The following is a 15,140-nucleotide window of genomic DNA, read 5'->3' as shown; positions in this document are numbered from 1 at the left end:
GTAACCGACTCTGTGTAACCCTAGATCCCCCCGGTGTCTATATAAACCGGAGGGTGTAGTCCGGAAGGGATATACTCATTACCATAGTCATATAGGCTAGACTTCTAGGGTTTAGCCATTACGATCTCGTGGTAGATCAACTCTTGTAATACTCATGTTCATCAAGATCAATCAAGCAGGAAGTAGGGTATTACCTCCATAGAGAGGGCCCGAACCTGGGTAAACATCGTGTCCCCTGTCTCCTGTTACCATCGACCTTAGACGCACATTTCGGGACCCGCTACCCGAGATCCGCCGGTTTTGACACCGACACACACGGCTAACAATCTTTGTTGTGTTTTCTAGGCTCCCCCTCCCTACGTATATATAGATGGGAGGGGGAGGGGAGCAGCAAGGGCGCGCCCAAGTAGGAGGAATCCTACTTCGGACCTTGTCCAATTCGGCCTCCCCCCTTCCAAAAGTGTTGGAGGGGGAAGGAAAGAGAGGGGGGAGAGAAGGGAAGGGGAGGCCGAATCCTCCTCTTTCCTTTCTCTCTTACCCTCCTTCCTTCTCCTCCTATTTGGCATATATGGGGCGCACCAGCCCACTAGGGGCTGGTCTGTCCCGCCCTTGGCCCAATAAGCCCATATCTTTGCCCGGGGGGGAGGGGTGCCCGGAACCCCTTCCGGTGACCCGATACGTACCCGGTACCCCCAGAACACTTCCGGTGTCCGAATACTATCGTCCTATATATGAATCTTTACCTCTCGACCATTTCAAGACTCCTCGTCATGTCTGTGGTCTCATACGGGACTCCGAACAACATTCGGTCACCAAATCACATAACTCATATAATACAAATCGTCATCAAAAGTAAAGCGTGCGGACCCTACGGGTTCGAGAACTATGTAGATATGACCGAGACACATCTCCGGTCAATAACCAACACTGGAACCTGGATGCTCATATTGGCTCCTACATATTCTACGAAGATCTTTATCGGTCAAACCGCATAACAACATACGTTGTTCCCTTTGTCATCGGTATGTTACTTGCCCAAGATTCGATCGTCGGTATCATCATACCTAGTTCAATCTCATTACCGGCAAGTCTCTTTACTTGTTCCGTAATGCATCATCCCGTAACTAACTCATTAGTCACATTGCTTGCAAGGCTTATAGTGATGATCATTACCGAGTGGGCCCAGAGATACCTCTCCGATACACGGAGTGACAAATCCTAATCTCGATCTATGCCAACTCAACAAACACCATCGAAGACACCTGTAGAGCATCTTTATAATCACCCAGTTATGTTGTGACGTTTGATAGCACACAAGGTGTTCCTCCGGTATTCGGGAGTTGCATAATCTCATAGTCAGAGGAACATGTATAAGTCATGACGAAAGCATTAGCAATAAAACTATACGATCATTATGCTAAGCTAACGGATGGGTCTTGTCCATCACATCATTCTCTAATGATGTGATCCCGTTCATCAAATGACAACACATGTCTATGGTCAGGAAACTCAACCATCTTTGATTAACGAGCTAGTCTAGTAGAGGAATACTAGGGACACTTTGTTTTGTCTATCTATTCACACATGTATCAAGTTTCCGGTTAATACAATTCTAGCATGAATAATAAACATTTATCATGATATAAGGAAATATAAATAATAGCTTTATTTTTGCCTCTAGGGCATATTTCCTTCAGTTAGCATTTATGCCATTCCCGCATTTTGTTAGTTGTCCCTAGTTGTTTGGACCGGAGGTCGTATTAGGGGAGATGACGCCATTATCACATTTTGTTTGCCCAACTCGATTATTACATGTTTTAAAGTACGTCACAAGATATCCGGGGATCAAGATCCCACTGAAAATCTAGACGATTTGAAAAGCTATGCCTAGCTAGCTCTTGGCCACTCTACTGGCTTCCATTTTTTTAAAGAACACAATGCATTCCATTAATATAGTAAAACGCTGGACATATCACCAAAAACAATACCTGATACAAACTTCGGAAATTGGGCTAGCCAATTTTCAGGACAACCTTCCATATACACGCCCTGGGTTGCTAAAAGTGCGAGCTGCTATATTACATTCACACTTATAGTTCACGATTGATACATCATGTGAGACCGCATGTATAAGAAATTTAACCTCCTAAAACAAAGTGCCTAGAATTGACAGGTCATATTTATCACTAACAATATAGCTTGCATCAGCACCATGCAATCTGTTTCAAACATCCCTTTTTGACAACCCTTTTGAATAGCAGTATGCACAACTTGTTGAAAAGATAAAAGTTCAGCATATAATGGGTTTGAAACATGCTCCAGGTTACCTGATCCTGTTGCCAGCAGCACGCCCAGGTCATTCTTGAGGGTGAAGCCCCATTCACCGGATTGTTTGCTTCTTTTTTGACTCGCTGTTTTTTTACTTGCAGATTGTTTGCTTCAATGAAGGCCCCATCAGTATTTTTTTAGGACTCCTGCTGGTGGCGCCTTCCACTTTTGGGATGTCTCCTTTGCTGGTGCTTGCTCACCTTCTATTTCTTTTTGTTGTACCGGCTTTCATTTGCAATGTTCAAATGTAGCATTCCTTCGTACAGATGATGTCATCCTGCAACCTTCAGAGATGTCCGCTCAATAAGTCCAGAGAGCCCCCTCAACTGCATAGTGTCAATGGCTGCCAAGGTATCAAGTTGGATAAAAACAGTTTACAAGGTGAAAATATTGTCCTAAACTTGAGATGGGTGCTCGTGTTTCCTTAGATTTATTATATGTTTTTCCGCGATGTCCATTTAGTAGGACACGACATTCCCACTGACTAGAAGGCGCATGAGACGACTTCGTGTATTTAAAGAGTTGTCAACTTAGTTTTTTGGAGGTGATCATATGATAAAGTGTGCATGTATTCGTTCATAAGGGTTAATATATGTGTGTATTTTCCCAGATATTGTGGTTTTGAGGTGAATTATTGTGACGTTCCAATACTTTTTTTAGGAGAGAAGGATTCTGTTGAAATAGTTTTAAGCACAACTCTCCTAATACCTTTATCGGGGAAAAGGGGTTTCTTAGGGCTTCTTTGATTCAAAGGAATTCCATAGAATTTTTGAAGGGTTAGAATCTTTAGGGTTTTTTCCTACATTGGTCGTTTGATTCATAGGATTGAATCATATAAGAATTTTTCCTGTGAAATCATGTGTACTAGATTTTATTAGAAATGTAGCATCCACTCCAATCTTTTTTTTTCACTTCCTTTGTTTTTCTGTGGCATCAAACACGCTGTGCTAATTTCTATGAGATTCAAGTGGGCATGGCGCTCCAATCATTTTTCTTCTATTCTTGTGTTTTGAGAATCCTACGAATCAAAGAGGTCCGCGATGCTTGTAGTACAGACCCTAACAGTGTGAAGTTCATGGACGAAGCCAAAGAAATAATACAATCAAGACTTGTGGAGCAGCAGAAGTCAGGCAAAGGAGTGTAGCAATTGTTCATTTTCCAGAGATCCACCAATCTGAGATCCCAAATTAGTGAACAAGGGCAACAGGTTGAAGCTTGACCCGGGATAACTCAACAAAGAACAATAAAGGCACACAGGCTTCAACACAAGGAATGCTGAACTGGAAAAAATCTGTTCGCCAGGCATTTCTTCTTCCAGCCACAAAAAAAAAAGAAGAAACATACTCTCTACAAAGCTACCGTAGGAAGAAAAAACTTTTTTTTAGACAAGTATAGGAAGAAAAAATTCCGTATTCCACAGAGCAATGCTTTCACGCTAACGGGCTTATACGGGCCTTTTTCACGCAGGAGCAAAAACAGGGCTTAGCTGAAAGTACCCGTGGGCCGGTCCAGCAGAGCTAGGGCGATCGCGACGTGCGATTCTTCGTCCAGAGCAAAAAGAATACGAACTCCCTCCCTGTCCCTAGACAGCCGCCGCCGCCCTCCTCTCCTCCTCCTCGTCACAGCACACGCACACGCCTCCATCCCCACGCGGCCACGCGACATATCTTCCCCTCCATCCTCCTCCACTTCCTCTCTCCCCCTCTCACCGGCCTGCCGCCGCTCACCCCCTCGCCACCCACCAACGACCCGCAGCCACCCGCACGTCTCCGTCGCTTGATTCCGGCCACCGCCGTCCTATCGCCCCTCTCCCCGCACCTCCACCCGCGCCCTCCTATCTCGCCGTCGGCTCCTCCTCGCAACGTATCGGCCTACAGCGGGTCCGGCTACCGACCTCCTGTCCTACGGCGACGACAGATTTGAGCGCAGCAACACCTCCTCGCTCCCCCTCTGCACCACGCAGCAAGGTAATCTCCATCTTTCTCTTTTTTTTTAAAAAAAATTCTTTACATGAACTGATGCCATGTTTCGCTTGATATGGATGCTTGCTTGTGTATATAGAAGAAGAAATTGATAAGATGTTTGCTTGTGGTGTTTATGAATTGACGCCATCGCTGTGTATGTTTAGATGCAATTGCTGATGGGTGCCATGTTTATGCATATGAATTGATTCATGTCGTCGTACGTGCTTGTGTATGTGAGTGAGATGTTGAGCAGCATGCATCTGTTTACACGAATGTTTTCATCTGTTTACGCAGCCCAACCGAACACCCTCTTAATCTCGAACGCCTCCGCGCCGCAGAGAAGCGCGGCAGGAAGTGAGGACCCGCTACCGTTCTCTCCGGCCACGCTCGCAGCAGCCAAGACGCCCGCGGCACCACCGGCGGCCATGAGTATCTCAGGCGAGGTCCCCGACGAAGGCTCTGACGGCGAGGAGGTCTTCATCGACGAGCAGGACATCATCCAGGAGATACACCTCGACGAGGAAGGTCAGCAATTCTCCTCATCCTGCCTAGCGGCTAGCAGGCTCTTCCTCCCTTTTGCTTGCTCTGTGCTTACTGCTGTCCTTGTTCAGATCTCCCCGACCATGACGATGATGATGACGATGAGGAAGACCAAGAGATGGGTATGTGGCAGCTGATACTGGCGTTTCTGTCTACCGTTGAACTTGCTAGGACTGGTTATGTTCAGGGCGTGCTAGCCCAATTGTTAGCCTTCGCTCATGGGTCATGGGGTTTTGATCCTCCACAAAACAATGATATTAATTAGACTATTTCCCTGCTACTTCTGGCCTAGAAAATTATACACCGTACCAAACTTCACCCTCTGTAGTACCTTATTCAGGATTCACCTGGTTTAGTATTGTCATACTGTTCACAAGGCTAACATATTTCGATTGCGTTTGTTCTTACTGGAATAAGATAATGTCTTTTAGCAATGACGAAAGGATATGTCCTTTTCACTAAATCTTTTTGTAAGTGAGCTCAGCCATGACTCTTCTTCCAGGAGTACCTCACATTTTCATTTTGATAAACGTTGGTGCCATGCTACTAGTTATTTGCTTACTTTACATTAAGCTCACTCCGAATAATCTGAAATACTTGCACTGTGAGATTTAAATGTGCCAGTAATTCAAAATGTGCTAGTAATTCAAGTTTCATTTTGTTCTTTGTTGTTTCAGATGAGGTGGAGGATCATTCAACTTATGCATTTCATGGGCATACAGGCAAGACCTCATCGAGCAAATTAACTTACTACATCTTGTGATGATTCGTTGCTTTCCACTATAAGTTACTTAGATTCACCATGCAGAGTACGCGTGCACTGAAAAACAATTCTGGTAATAGTTGGTCTTCATATCTTGTATACAGATGAGGTCTTTGCTGCTGCGTGCAGTCCTACAGATGCATCACTTGTTATCTCTGGAGGTAAAGATGACAGAGGGTTTCTTTGGAGGATTGGATCTGCACAGGATTTTCAGGAGCTGACTGGTACGGTTAGCTCATCTTCAGTAGTCTAGTGAGGTTTCCGTACTTGATTTTTCTGTGCAAACGTTTCTTGGAACTTTCTCTATGCTTCATCACCTATCACTGCGCTTAAAATGCCTGTTTCTATTTCTGATATCTATATAAATACAAAAGTATATTTGATATCTCTTAGCAATCTTTTCATGATTTTTTTGCGGCAAAGCTTTATTTTTCTGTTTACTTCGCATCGATATGTACCTTAATGTGTCAGTATATGCCTAGAATTGTCTACCAAGCTTACAATACCTATTGCCGATACAGGACATGGAGACACGGTGTGCACTGTGGCTTTTAGTTCAGATGGGAAATTGGTGGCTTGTGGAAGTATGGATGGACAGATAAATGTATGGAATACAGCTACACGGACACTTCAGGGAACCCTCGAGGGTTCCTCAGGATCAGGCTTTGAGGTGAGATGATCCTGGTCTATTTCATTTGGCTGACTATATATCCATAGCCGTTTCCATTGCGGTAATCGATGATTAGTTACGCGGTGTAACTATATGTCTTTTGTTTTGTAGTGGCTCAGATGGCATCCACGTGGTAATTTGATAATTGCAGGATCAGAAGACTGTAACGTATGGATGTGGAATGCTGACCACAATGCCTTTCTGAATACATTTGCTGGTCACAGTAGCACAGTGACATGTGGTGATTTTACCCCTGATGGTACTGAGCAATTTCTTCCAGTTTTATTTATATCATGCATTGTTAATGTTGTTAAGCAACCTCTGAATAAGGTTTAATATACCACCCAAATCTGGACTTTATTTGTCCTGCTTCTGGAATGCCCCGGCATGAAAATGTACCCTTGTTTGTGACAATCTGTTTTTAGTTATCAACACAGAGCTTCTTCATATCAGTTCAGACTTCAGAGAAACATATGGATCATGGTGTATTTAACATTTCTTCTGCTAAGTTGTGTTCTAAGCTAATTTCTGTTGAACTAGAAGTGATGATAAAAAAAATAGCAAGGGCAAATAACAGAATGACCTGTATGATGCTTTAACATTTTAGTTCATTTTTACTTGCTTACTTTAGAAGTTCATATCTCCGATGTAGTATATTCATTTTTAGCTAATTCACGTGTTTCATTATGAAGGTAAGCTTATATGTAGTGGATCTGATGATGCAACATTGAGGATATGGGAACCCAAAAGCGCACAATGCAGACATGTTGTTCGGGGTAAATAATTTTCTATGTTGTAATTATCATATATTCATATGGTTGTTTCTGTACGTTCTCTGTCAACCCTGAACTTTACCATCCAATCCTTTACCTTATTCTAGGTCATGGCTATCATACTCAAGGATTGACATGCTTAGCCATTACTCCGGACTCCCAATCAATTGTTAGTGGCTCGGAGGATAATTCTGTGCACATTGTGAGCATAAACTCAGGCCAGGTGGGTGCATTTTATGGTTCAAGTGTTTCCTTTTCTTTCCATAGTCTTTCTCCCTTCAAACAGGAAAAAGGTTGATAAATCTTCTAATGCAAGTTGGCTTACTTGATGCAACTTGTGGTTCTGACTATTGGTTTGTTTTGTATGGTAGATTATGTAAGAATATTTTGATTACTGATTACCTTGTTTTGGTTGTAGCAACTTCTGTAGGGTTTTTGTTCCTAAGATAAACTCCTGGTTTTGTTTTCTTAGGAAATTTACTTGTACTCTGTTGGTAGTTCTTGAGCTTTTAGAAATATGTGCTGGTGGATCTTTGTGTAAGAAGTGTCGGTTGTTCTGCAGGTTGTTGGTTCATTAGTTGGCCACACCAATTCCATCGAGTGCATTGGCATCTCATCGAGGTACTGTTTGGTGATATGTCCTTGGATCGTTGGAGTCTGTATGGTAAATCTGTTGACAATGCACATTGCCTTGCTATTGACCTAAGCTAGCTGGTGCCCCTGTTATCTGCAGGTACAACTGGGTGGCTACAGGGAGCATTGATAGAACTCTGATTATCTGGGACCTCGCCCGTCAAGCAATTCGATCTACTTGCGAGCATGATGTGAGTGTAGAAATCAATCTACATTTTTGCTTTATAATATCTCCATGTTTCTGTGAACTTACCGTTATTGGTGGTGTTTGACAAGCAGGAAGGCGTGACATGCCTGGCGTGGCTGGGTTCGTCGAGGTATGTGGCGTCGGGGTGCATCGACGGCATGGTGCGCATCTGGGACAGCCTCTCCGGGGACTTGGCTCACACCTTCAGCGGGCACAGGGACGTCGTGCAGTCGCTGGCTGTCTCTGCCGACGGCAACTCCATAGTCTCGGTCTCCACTGATAAATCAGCACGCGTCTTCGACGTCTCCATGTTCAAGTGAGAAAAGAAGCATAGTAGCAACAGCTTGATTGATTTGGTTGGTCAGCCAAGATTGGGGTTTATTCAGCTTGTATGGTCAGGGATTATACTTACGGGCTTGCAGCCATCACGGGGGCACTCAAACTTGGTACTTGTTCTTGAAATGTGGTGAGTGGCGCAAGTGGTCCAAGAGTCACAACTCACAAGACCCTCCTAAGTTGAGGGTAGTCAGTCGTGTACAAGCACTTTTATTTACCTAACGTTGGGATTTTGCTTGACATTCTGCTGCATTTCCTCCTTGCTGCTGCTACCGATGGAAGGAAGCAACTTGTGCTTGTTGGTACTGCTGCTGGCAATGGGCTTGCTGCTAGTTATATGTTGCGCCCATACTCCGTGCTGGATGAAGTTGTTAATTCTCCATGGTTGATTTTGTCGATTCCGTTTATATATTGGCTTAAATATCAACCTAATTGCTTAAAAACGCAACCTATATTGGCTAAAGATCACCTGGAAATGGCGGTTACCACTATTTTTCCTTACCAGAAGTGTTGCTGATTACTGAAATTCATGCACGAGAGAGAATTTTCACTACGAAAACTCGGTGTCATACAATAGCAAAAGAGCTCCCCTTGGGATACTTGGACAAACGCAGATCAAACATGGCACTTACAGGAACATTGCCAGAAGAATAAAACAGAGAGGATTCAGTTACAAGCTTTCACCTCCCCTCTTGCAGAATCTCCACTGAAGACTCGACAGGTACAATGCTGATACTCGTGTTCGACGGAGGACACGACATTATGTACGAATCGAACCCCTCATTCTGCATCATTGCTATCGTGCTGTAACTCGCGTATGTTGGAGATAGGTCAGGAATTGACTGGTCACGGTCTAGGTATTGCATGACCTTCCGCATGCTAGGCCTTCCAGTGGGCGATGGGTAGGCACATAATAAACCTAATTTGAGAAGGATGCTGGCTTCCTCTGTGTTAAAATTCCCCATGAGACGTGGATCCACCGCATCGAGAATTGAGCCACTGCGGTGATGTTCAAGCACCCAGTCAACCAACACTACTTGTGTGATGTCCTTGCTGCTTCCAATTGGCCTACGCCCACAGGCGACCTCTAGGAGAAACATGCCAAATGCGAACACGTCGGTTAAGGGTGTTGCCTTTCCTGTGCGTATAAGTTCTGGTGCAAGGTATCCCATGGTGCCCACCACATGTGTTGTTGTAGTAACCGTCCCATGGTCATATAACCTTGCTAGACCAAAATCACCAAGCCGTCCAATCATTCGACTGTCCAAGAGCACATTACTAGCCTTTATATCTCGATGGATGACGATTTGCTCCCATTCCTCATGAAGATACAACAAACTTGATGCAACATCTCTGATGATCCGATACCTCTCGGATAAATGTAGAGCTGGCTTATTTTTATTGTACAAGTACTTGTCAAGACTACCATTTTCCATGTACTCATAAACCAATAGAAGTTCACCCTTTCGCCGACAGTAGCCCAGTAACTGAGCGAGATTACGGTGGCGGAGACGACCAATGCTCACCACCTCTGCGATGAACTCCCTTATTCCTTGTTTTGAATCATGTGACACTCTCTTCACCGCAACCTCCAAATTGGACGCATAAAGCACTCCTCTATACACTCTTCCAAATCCTCCCACACCAAGTAAATTCATACCGGAAAACCCCTCAGTGGCATGAAATAGATCCTTGTACGCGAAACGGTGTGGGCCGAACTCGTCCTCCCAATCTTCTCGAACCTCAGCAAATCGACGCCGATGCCACAAGAAGAAGAAGATGACAGCTAGCATTGCAATGACAAGCAATGTCGCGGCTAGTGGCAACACGACATCCAAGATCTTCGACTGAGGCTTGGGACCCAGGCGTGGTAGGACAGGAAGCTTGGAGAAGTCTAGCGGCGGGGCAGGTCCGTCCAAGCTGAAGCTCCATCCAAGGACATAGTGGTGCGTACCTACGCCCCAACCTCCGGAAGCCGAAAAGCCGACATACATCTTGTCCGCCATGATTAAGGAGAGATCAATGAGTTCGGAGAGTAGAGGAATCTTGGGCTTTGGTAGCTGCACGGGCGCTAAAGTCACATTGAGTCGTCTGACCTGTGCATCATAGTCTACCCACACCTGCACATGGTTTTGAATTTCAGTTTTAGAAATATTTAAGCCATATCTGAAATCAGTGATTTAGGTTTTCATTTCGGACAGAGGACCGAAATTTTCACTTGAATTTGATTGAGATCCAACCAGATATTTTTCAAATCCAAAAGGTTAGTTTGAAAATAATTTGAATTTATGTGTACTACTATAACTGCTGACATGATGAAATTACAGTGAAAGTGAAAACCATGACCTGCATCGGTTGGCGGCTGTTCAGCCTCAGCTCTTGAAAGGCGCTGTTCTCGTCGCTGTAGTACCCAGCCTGCTTGGCCTGGCGTGAGATGAGGCTGTTGACGTCGATGCCGACGTGGTTGCTGCTGATGTCGCGGAACTCGACGTCCATGATGGTGTCGAGCTCGACCGCCAAGATGGGATCGCTCGCCGTGCCATTTGTCCCGTTGAGGAGGCCCAGGTACCGCCCACTCTCGGCAGCTGAGAGGTTCGAGGTCGGCGCGACGACGAACGCAAGCCCGTAGCTGGTCAGGCCGTCGTATCTGGACCTAATGGCGAACACGAAGGACACGGAGAAGGACCGCGCCATGGCGGCGGCGCTGTTCGTCGTCGTGGTGGAGCTCTCGAGGAAGCGGAGTGGTGCAGGGTGGAAGGCATGGCCTGTTGTCTGGTACTCCGTGTCGGTGAGCAGCAGGAGGCCGTTGGGCGTGACGGCGGCGACGCCGTCTAGCGTGAGGTTCGCGGCGGCGAAGCCTTGGTAGGCGAACCGGCCGTCTTCCGCCGCCACGGCCACACCTCCATCGAGCCTCAGCAGCAGGAGCAGACCAAGGGCTAGCAGAGACTGCATGGTTCCTTGACAAGCTTGCGCAGCGCTTCCTTCTCCACATTTATATAGAGCAAAGATTCAGCGGCTGGGAACTCTAGGTAGACCGTGAACGAATGAAGCAAACCACACACCACCCAGGCCTGCATTAGGAGCTTGCTCACAGGAAGCTGCGAGGCACCCACACACAGCTCACAGCTCAAGCAAGCAAAATATCTCACGAAGACTCGGACACGCACATAGCTCCAAGCTCATACAAGCAAGACGCCGGGCAGAAAACTACACGGATAACGGGCGTGTCCGGCAAGTAACAATCCGAGCCTTGCAGTGAGTAGCGCTGCTTTCTTTTTGCGAGTAGAGTATCTTTCGCAGTAGTCTAGTCACTCGTTGGCTGGGTAAGCTGTGCAAGAACGTTAATTTGTCATTGCACGTGGAAGAAGGCAGGAAAATAAGCATGTCTGAATGAGATATCCATGGACTTCTTGGGCATCTCTGACAGTACTGTCGCATATCTAGTTCATCCCGGACCAGCCATGACAGTGTCTCATGAACTCTTTGATTCCGATCGACCCTTCGATGCAAAATGACTTCTTTTTCACTAGTTGGTTGGCGTCACAGTTATAGTTTGGTACCGCCATGTGAATGTTTGCTTCAGTGAGTACTTGTAAATTTATTCACCGCTTGCTTCGGGCCGGGGATGGGACATTAGGAACATTGCTGATTTGTCTTCCTCTGAGCATCCATGATCCATCATCCTCTGCACATGTCTGTAAGGAAAATTGTACATGTGGTGCCTGCGCCTGCGCTTTGGGACGAGAACTAAGCTAAATCACAACTGTAAAGATTGCTACGTACTACTACATGTGCCGGACTGCGGGTCCTCGCACATGTTCAAATTTGTCCACATTTAGACCTGTTCAATTGACGGACAATAATGCATCGAGTAGTCTTACTAGTTTCGCTGGGACTTTATGTCTACTTGATAGACTATGTTATGAGTGGGTGCAATGTCTATATCATGTTATATAATTGTGAACTATTGGTCTTAATTAATACTCTTCACAGATAGTATAAGATATTTTCGGTATTTTAATATGGACTACATACGGACCAAAATGAGTGAACAAACACATAAAATTGCGTCTATATACATCCAAATCAGAAAAAAGTTAGAACATCTTATAATAGTGAACGGAGAAAGTATATTGCTATTTTTTTTAGCAAAGGCCGTGCGGATTTTTTGTTCATCGAGTCTCTAGCCGGCTTGTCGAGCTTCACGAGCTTGACTGAAGGTTTGGACTTGGCTTGTTGGACCTTCGACCCGAGTCGAACCCAACCAAACCTCGATCCCGAACTTCCTGTCCAGACCTACAACCATGCGACCATGTACCCTCACCCTATGTACCGCCGCGTGCTCCCTTGGGATGTACTCTGTGCCGACAGCTGATGCTCTGTCCTGACCCAAGGTGCCAATTAACATGTCATATAGTCGTGCACTGAGGGGCCTCTTTGGCCCACTATGGAAATGTGCAAGTCTAGTAGCAACAAAGCACCAGCACTAGAGATTGATACTCCCTTCGATCCATATTAATTGTCGTTGATTTAGTACAAAGTTGTATTAAATCGGCAACAATTAATATGAAATGAAGGGAGTACAATTGATTACTTTACATCCGTAGTGTTACTGGTTACTAAAATTGATGCTCGAGACATAATTATTTCACTATGAAAACATGGTTTCATACATACATAAGTAAAAGAGCTTCCACCAGCATACTCGGATCACATGATATTAAAAGGGAAACTCATGTCACGGCTTGATTATAAGCGCTTGAAATAGCTAAAGGAGAATAAAACGAGAAGATTCAATTGCAAGCATTCATCTCCCCTCTTGTAGAACGGTCACTGAAGACTCACCAGATACAGAGCAAATGCTAAGTATTCGACAAAGTGCATGCCATTTTGTACGAACCGGACCCTTCGTTATGCATCATCGCTATCATGTTGTAACTCACATAGGTTGGAGACATGTCAGGAATTAACTGACCACGGTCCAGGTATTGCACGACCTTTCGCATGCTAGGCCTTGCACTTGGTGATGGGTAGGAGCACAATAATCCTAAGTTGAGCACGAGGGTGGCTTCCTCTATGTTGAAATTGCCCATGAGCCGTGGATCTACCACATCGATAACTAATCCATTGCGGTGATGTTCAAGCACCCATTTGATCAACATTGTTTGTGTGTTGTCCTTCCTGCAGCTGATTGGTCTACACCCACATGCAACCTCTAGGAGAAACACGCCAAATGCGAACACATCGGTCAAGGGCCTTCCCGGTGCGTATAAGTTCCGGTGCAAGGTATCCCATGGTTCCCATCACATGTGTTGTTTTAGCAACCGTGCCATGGTCGTATAACCTTGCTAGACCAAAATCATCCAGCCGTCCATTCATCTGACCGTCCAAGAGCACATTGCTCGCCTTTATATCTCGATGGATGACGATTTGTTCCCACTCCTCATGAAGATACAACAAACTTGATGCAACACCTTTGATGATCTTATACCTCTGAGGCCAGTGTAGTGTTGGCTTATTTTTATCGTACAAGTACCTGTCAAGACTACCATTTTCCATGTACTCATAAACTAAGAGAAGTTCACCCTTTCGATGGCAGTAGCCTAGTAACCGTGCGAGATTCCGGTGGTGGAGACGGCCAATGAATTCCCTTATTCCTTGTTTAGAATCATGTGACACCCTCTTCACCGCAACCTCCAGATTGGACGGAGAAAGCAATCCTCTGTACACTCTTCCAAATCCTCCTACACCAAGTAAATTCCTACTTGAAAACCCCTCGGTGGCATGAAACAAATCCTTGTATCGGAAACAATGTGGGCCAAACTCATCCTCCCAATCTTCTCTCACCTCGGCAAATCAGCGTCGATACCACAAAATGAAGAAGACAACACCTAGCACTGCGATGACAAGCAATGACGAAGCCAGTGGCAGCACGACGTTCAAGATCTTAGACAGAGGCTTGGGACCCACATGTGGCAGAGCAGGGAGTTTGGAGAAGTCGAGAGGCGGGGCAGGCCCGTCCAAGCTGAAGCTCCATCCAAGGACATAGTGGTGCGTGGAGTCGATTCCTGACGAAGACGAGAAGGCAACGTACATCTTGTCCGCCATGACCGTGGAGAGATCAATGACTTGGGAGAGCAAAGGATTCTTGGGCTTTGGTACGTCGAGTCGCCTGGCCATGGCGTCGTAGTCAACCCACACCTGCATCGGCCTGCGGCTGTTCAGCCTCAGATCTTGAAAGGCGCCGTCCTCGTCGCGGTAGTACCCAGCCCGCTTGGCCTGCCGTGAGATGAGGCTGTTTACGTCGATGCCCACGTGGTTGCTGTCGACGTCGTGGAACTTGGCGTCCATGATGGTGTCGAGCTCGACCGCCAAAATGGGGTCGCTCGCCGTGCCGTTTGTCGCGTTGAGGAGGCCGGTATTGCTGGCCGTTCGCCGTTGAGAGGTTGGAGGTCGGAGCTACCACGAAAGCAAGCCCGTGGCTGGACATGATGGTAAAGACGAAGGACGTAGAGAAGGACCGCGCCATGGCGGTGGTGTTTTTCACCGTCGTCGTCGTCGTCGTCGTGGAACCTGTGCGGAAGCGGAGCGGCGAAGGGTGGAAGGCGTGGTCTTTCGTCGGGTGATCCGAGTTGGTGAGAGTGGCGGTGCTAGGGGTGTTCTGGGTAGTCGTTGACTACACAGGATTAAGGCCAAATCAGTAGAAAACGTCCCAAAAATAATATAGAATTAATCTAAGTACAACTACTTGACATCATAATTTTGAATTAACATCACAACTTTAAACTCCTGGCTTCGCCACGGAGGAGGCCGCCGGGCGTGACGGTGGCGAGGCCATCCCGCGCAAGGTTCGCCGTGGTAGGCGAACTCGCCGTCTTCCGCCGCCAGAGCCACCTCTCCGTCGAGGCTCACGCTCAGCAGGAGGAGCAGACCGAGCGCAAGCACA

At 46.1% G+C, this 15,140-nt stretch overlaps 2 protein-coding genes and 1 pseudogene across 2 annotated transcripts; 1 reads left to right on the top strand and 2 right to left on the bottom strand.

Annotated features, from left to right (window-relative positions):
* The first annotated feature begins 3,906 nt into the window (after positions 1-3,906).
* Positions 3,907-8,434, top strand: LOC109743154 (uncharacterized). Its single transcript, XM_020302230.4, has 12 exons — positions 3,907-4,295; positions 4,587-4,817; positions 4,904-4,954; positions 5,510-5,554; positions 5,700-5,819; positions 6,117-6,265; positions 6,377-6,524; positions 6,958-7,041; positions 7,146-7,261; positions 7,601-7,659; positions 7,772-7,862; positions 7,951-8,434. The coding sequence occupies exons 2-12, from the start codon at positions 4,718-4,720 to the stop codon at positions 8,176-8,178; spliced, it is 1,191 nt and encodes a 396-aa protein (XP_020157819.1). The 5' UTR covers positions 3,907-4,295; positions 4,587-4,717; the 3' UTR covers positions 8,179-8,434.
* A 320-nt stretch (positions 8,435-8,754) lies between these two features.
* Positions 8,755-11,293, bottom strand: LOC109743167 (L-type lectin-domain containing receptor kinase SIT2). Its single transcript, XM_020302240.4, has 2 exons — positions 10,541-11,293; positions 8,755-10,314 (listed from the first exon to the last, which is right to left on the bottom strand). The coding sequence occupies exons 1-2, from the start codon at positions 11,144-11,146 to the stop codon at positions 8,875-8,877; spliced, it is 2,046 nt and encodes a 681-aa protein (XP_020157829.1). The 5' UTR covers positions 11,147-11,293; the 3' UTR covers positions 8,755-8,874.
* A 1,708-nt stretch (positions 11,294-13,001) lies between these two features.
* On the bottom strand, positions 13,002-14,938 carry LOC109743160 (L-type lectin-domain containing receptor kinase SIT2-like; annotated as a pseudogene).
* Positions 14,939-15,140: the final 202 nt, after the last annotated feature.

Source organism: Aegilops tauschii, chromosome 2 (genome assembly GCF_002575655.3).
Source record: "Aegilops tauschii subsp. strangulata cultivar AL8/78 chromosome 2, Aet v6.0, whole genome shotgun sequence".
NCBI lineage: Eukaryota > Viridiplantae > Streptophyta > Magnoliopsida > Poales > Poaceae > Aegilops > Aegilops tauschii.
This window is presented reverse-complemented; position numbering and strand designations above follow the sequence as displayed.

What these genes read in the sequence shown, in the direction of transcription:
- LOC109743167 (XM_020302240.4), bottom strand. Translation starts at nt 11,146, where the DNA reads ATGCAGTCTCTGCTAGCCCTTGGTCTGCTCCTGCTGCTGAGGCTCGAT. An exon ending in ACAGCCGCCAACCGATGCAG is followed by an intron (nt 10,315 to 10,540) that starts GTCATGGTTTTC and finishes AACCATGTGCAG; the next exon opens with GTGTGGGTAGACTATGATGC.
- LOC109743154 (XM_020302230.4), top strand. Translation starts at nt 4,718, where the DNA reads ATGAGTATCTCAGGCGAGGTCCCCGACGAAGGCTCTGACGGCGAGGAG. An exon ending in TGCATTTCATGGGCATACAG is followed by an intron (nt 5,555 to 5,699) that starts GCAAGACCTCAT and finishes TCTTGTATACAG; the next exon opens with ATGAGGTCTTTGCTGCTGCG. An exon ending in TGGTGATTTTACCCCTGATG is followed by an intron (nt 6,525 to 6,957) that starts GTACTGAGCAAT and finishes TTCATTATGAAG; the next exon opens with GTAAGCTTATATGTAGTGGA.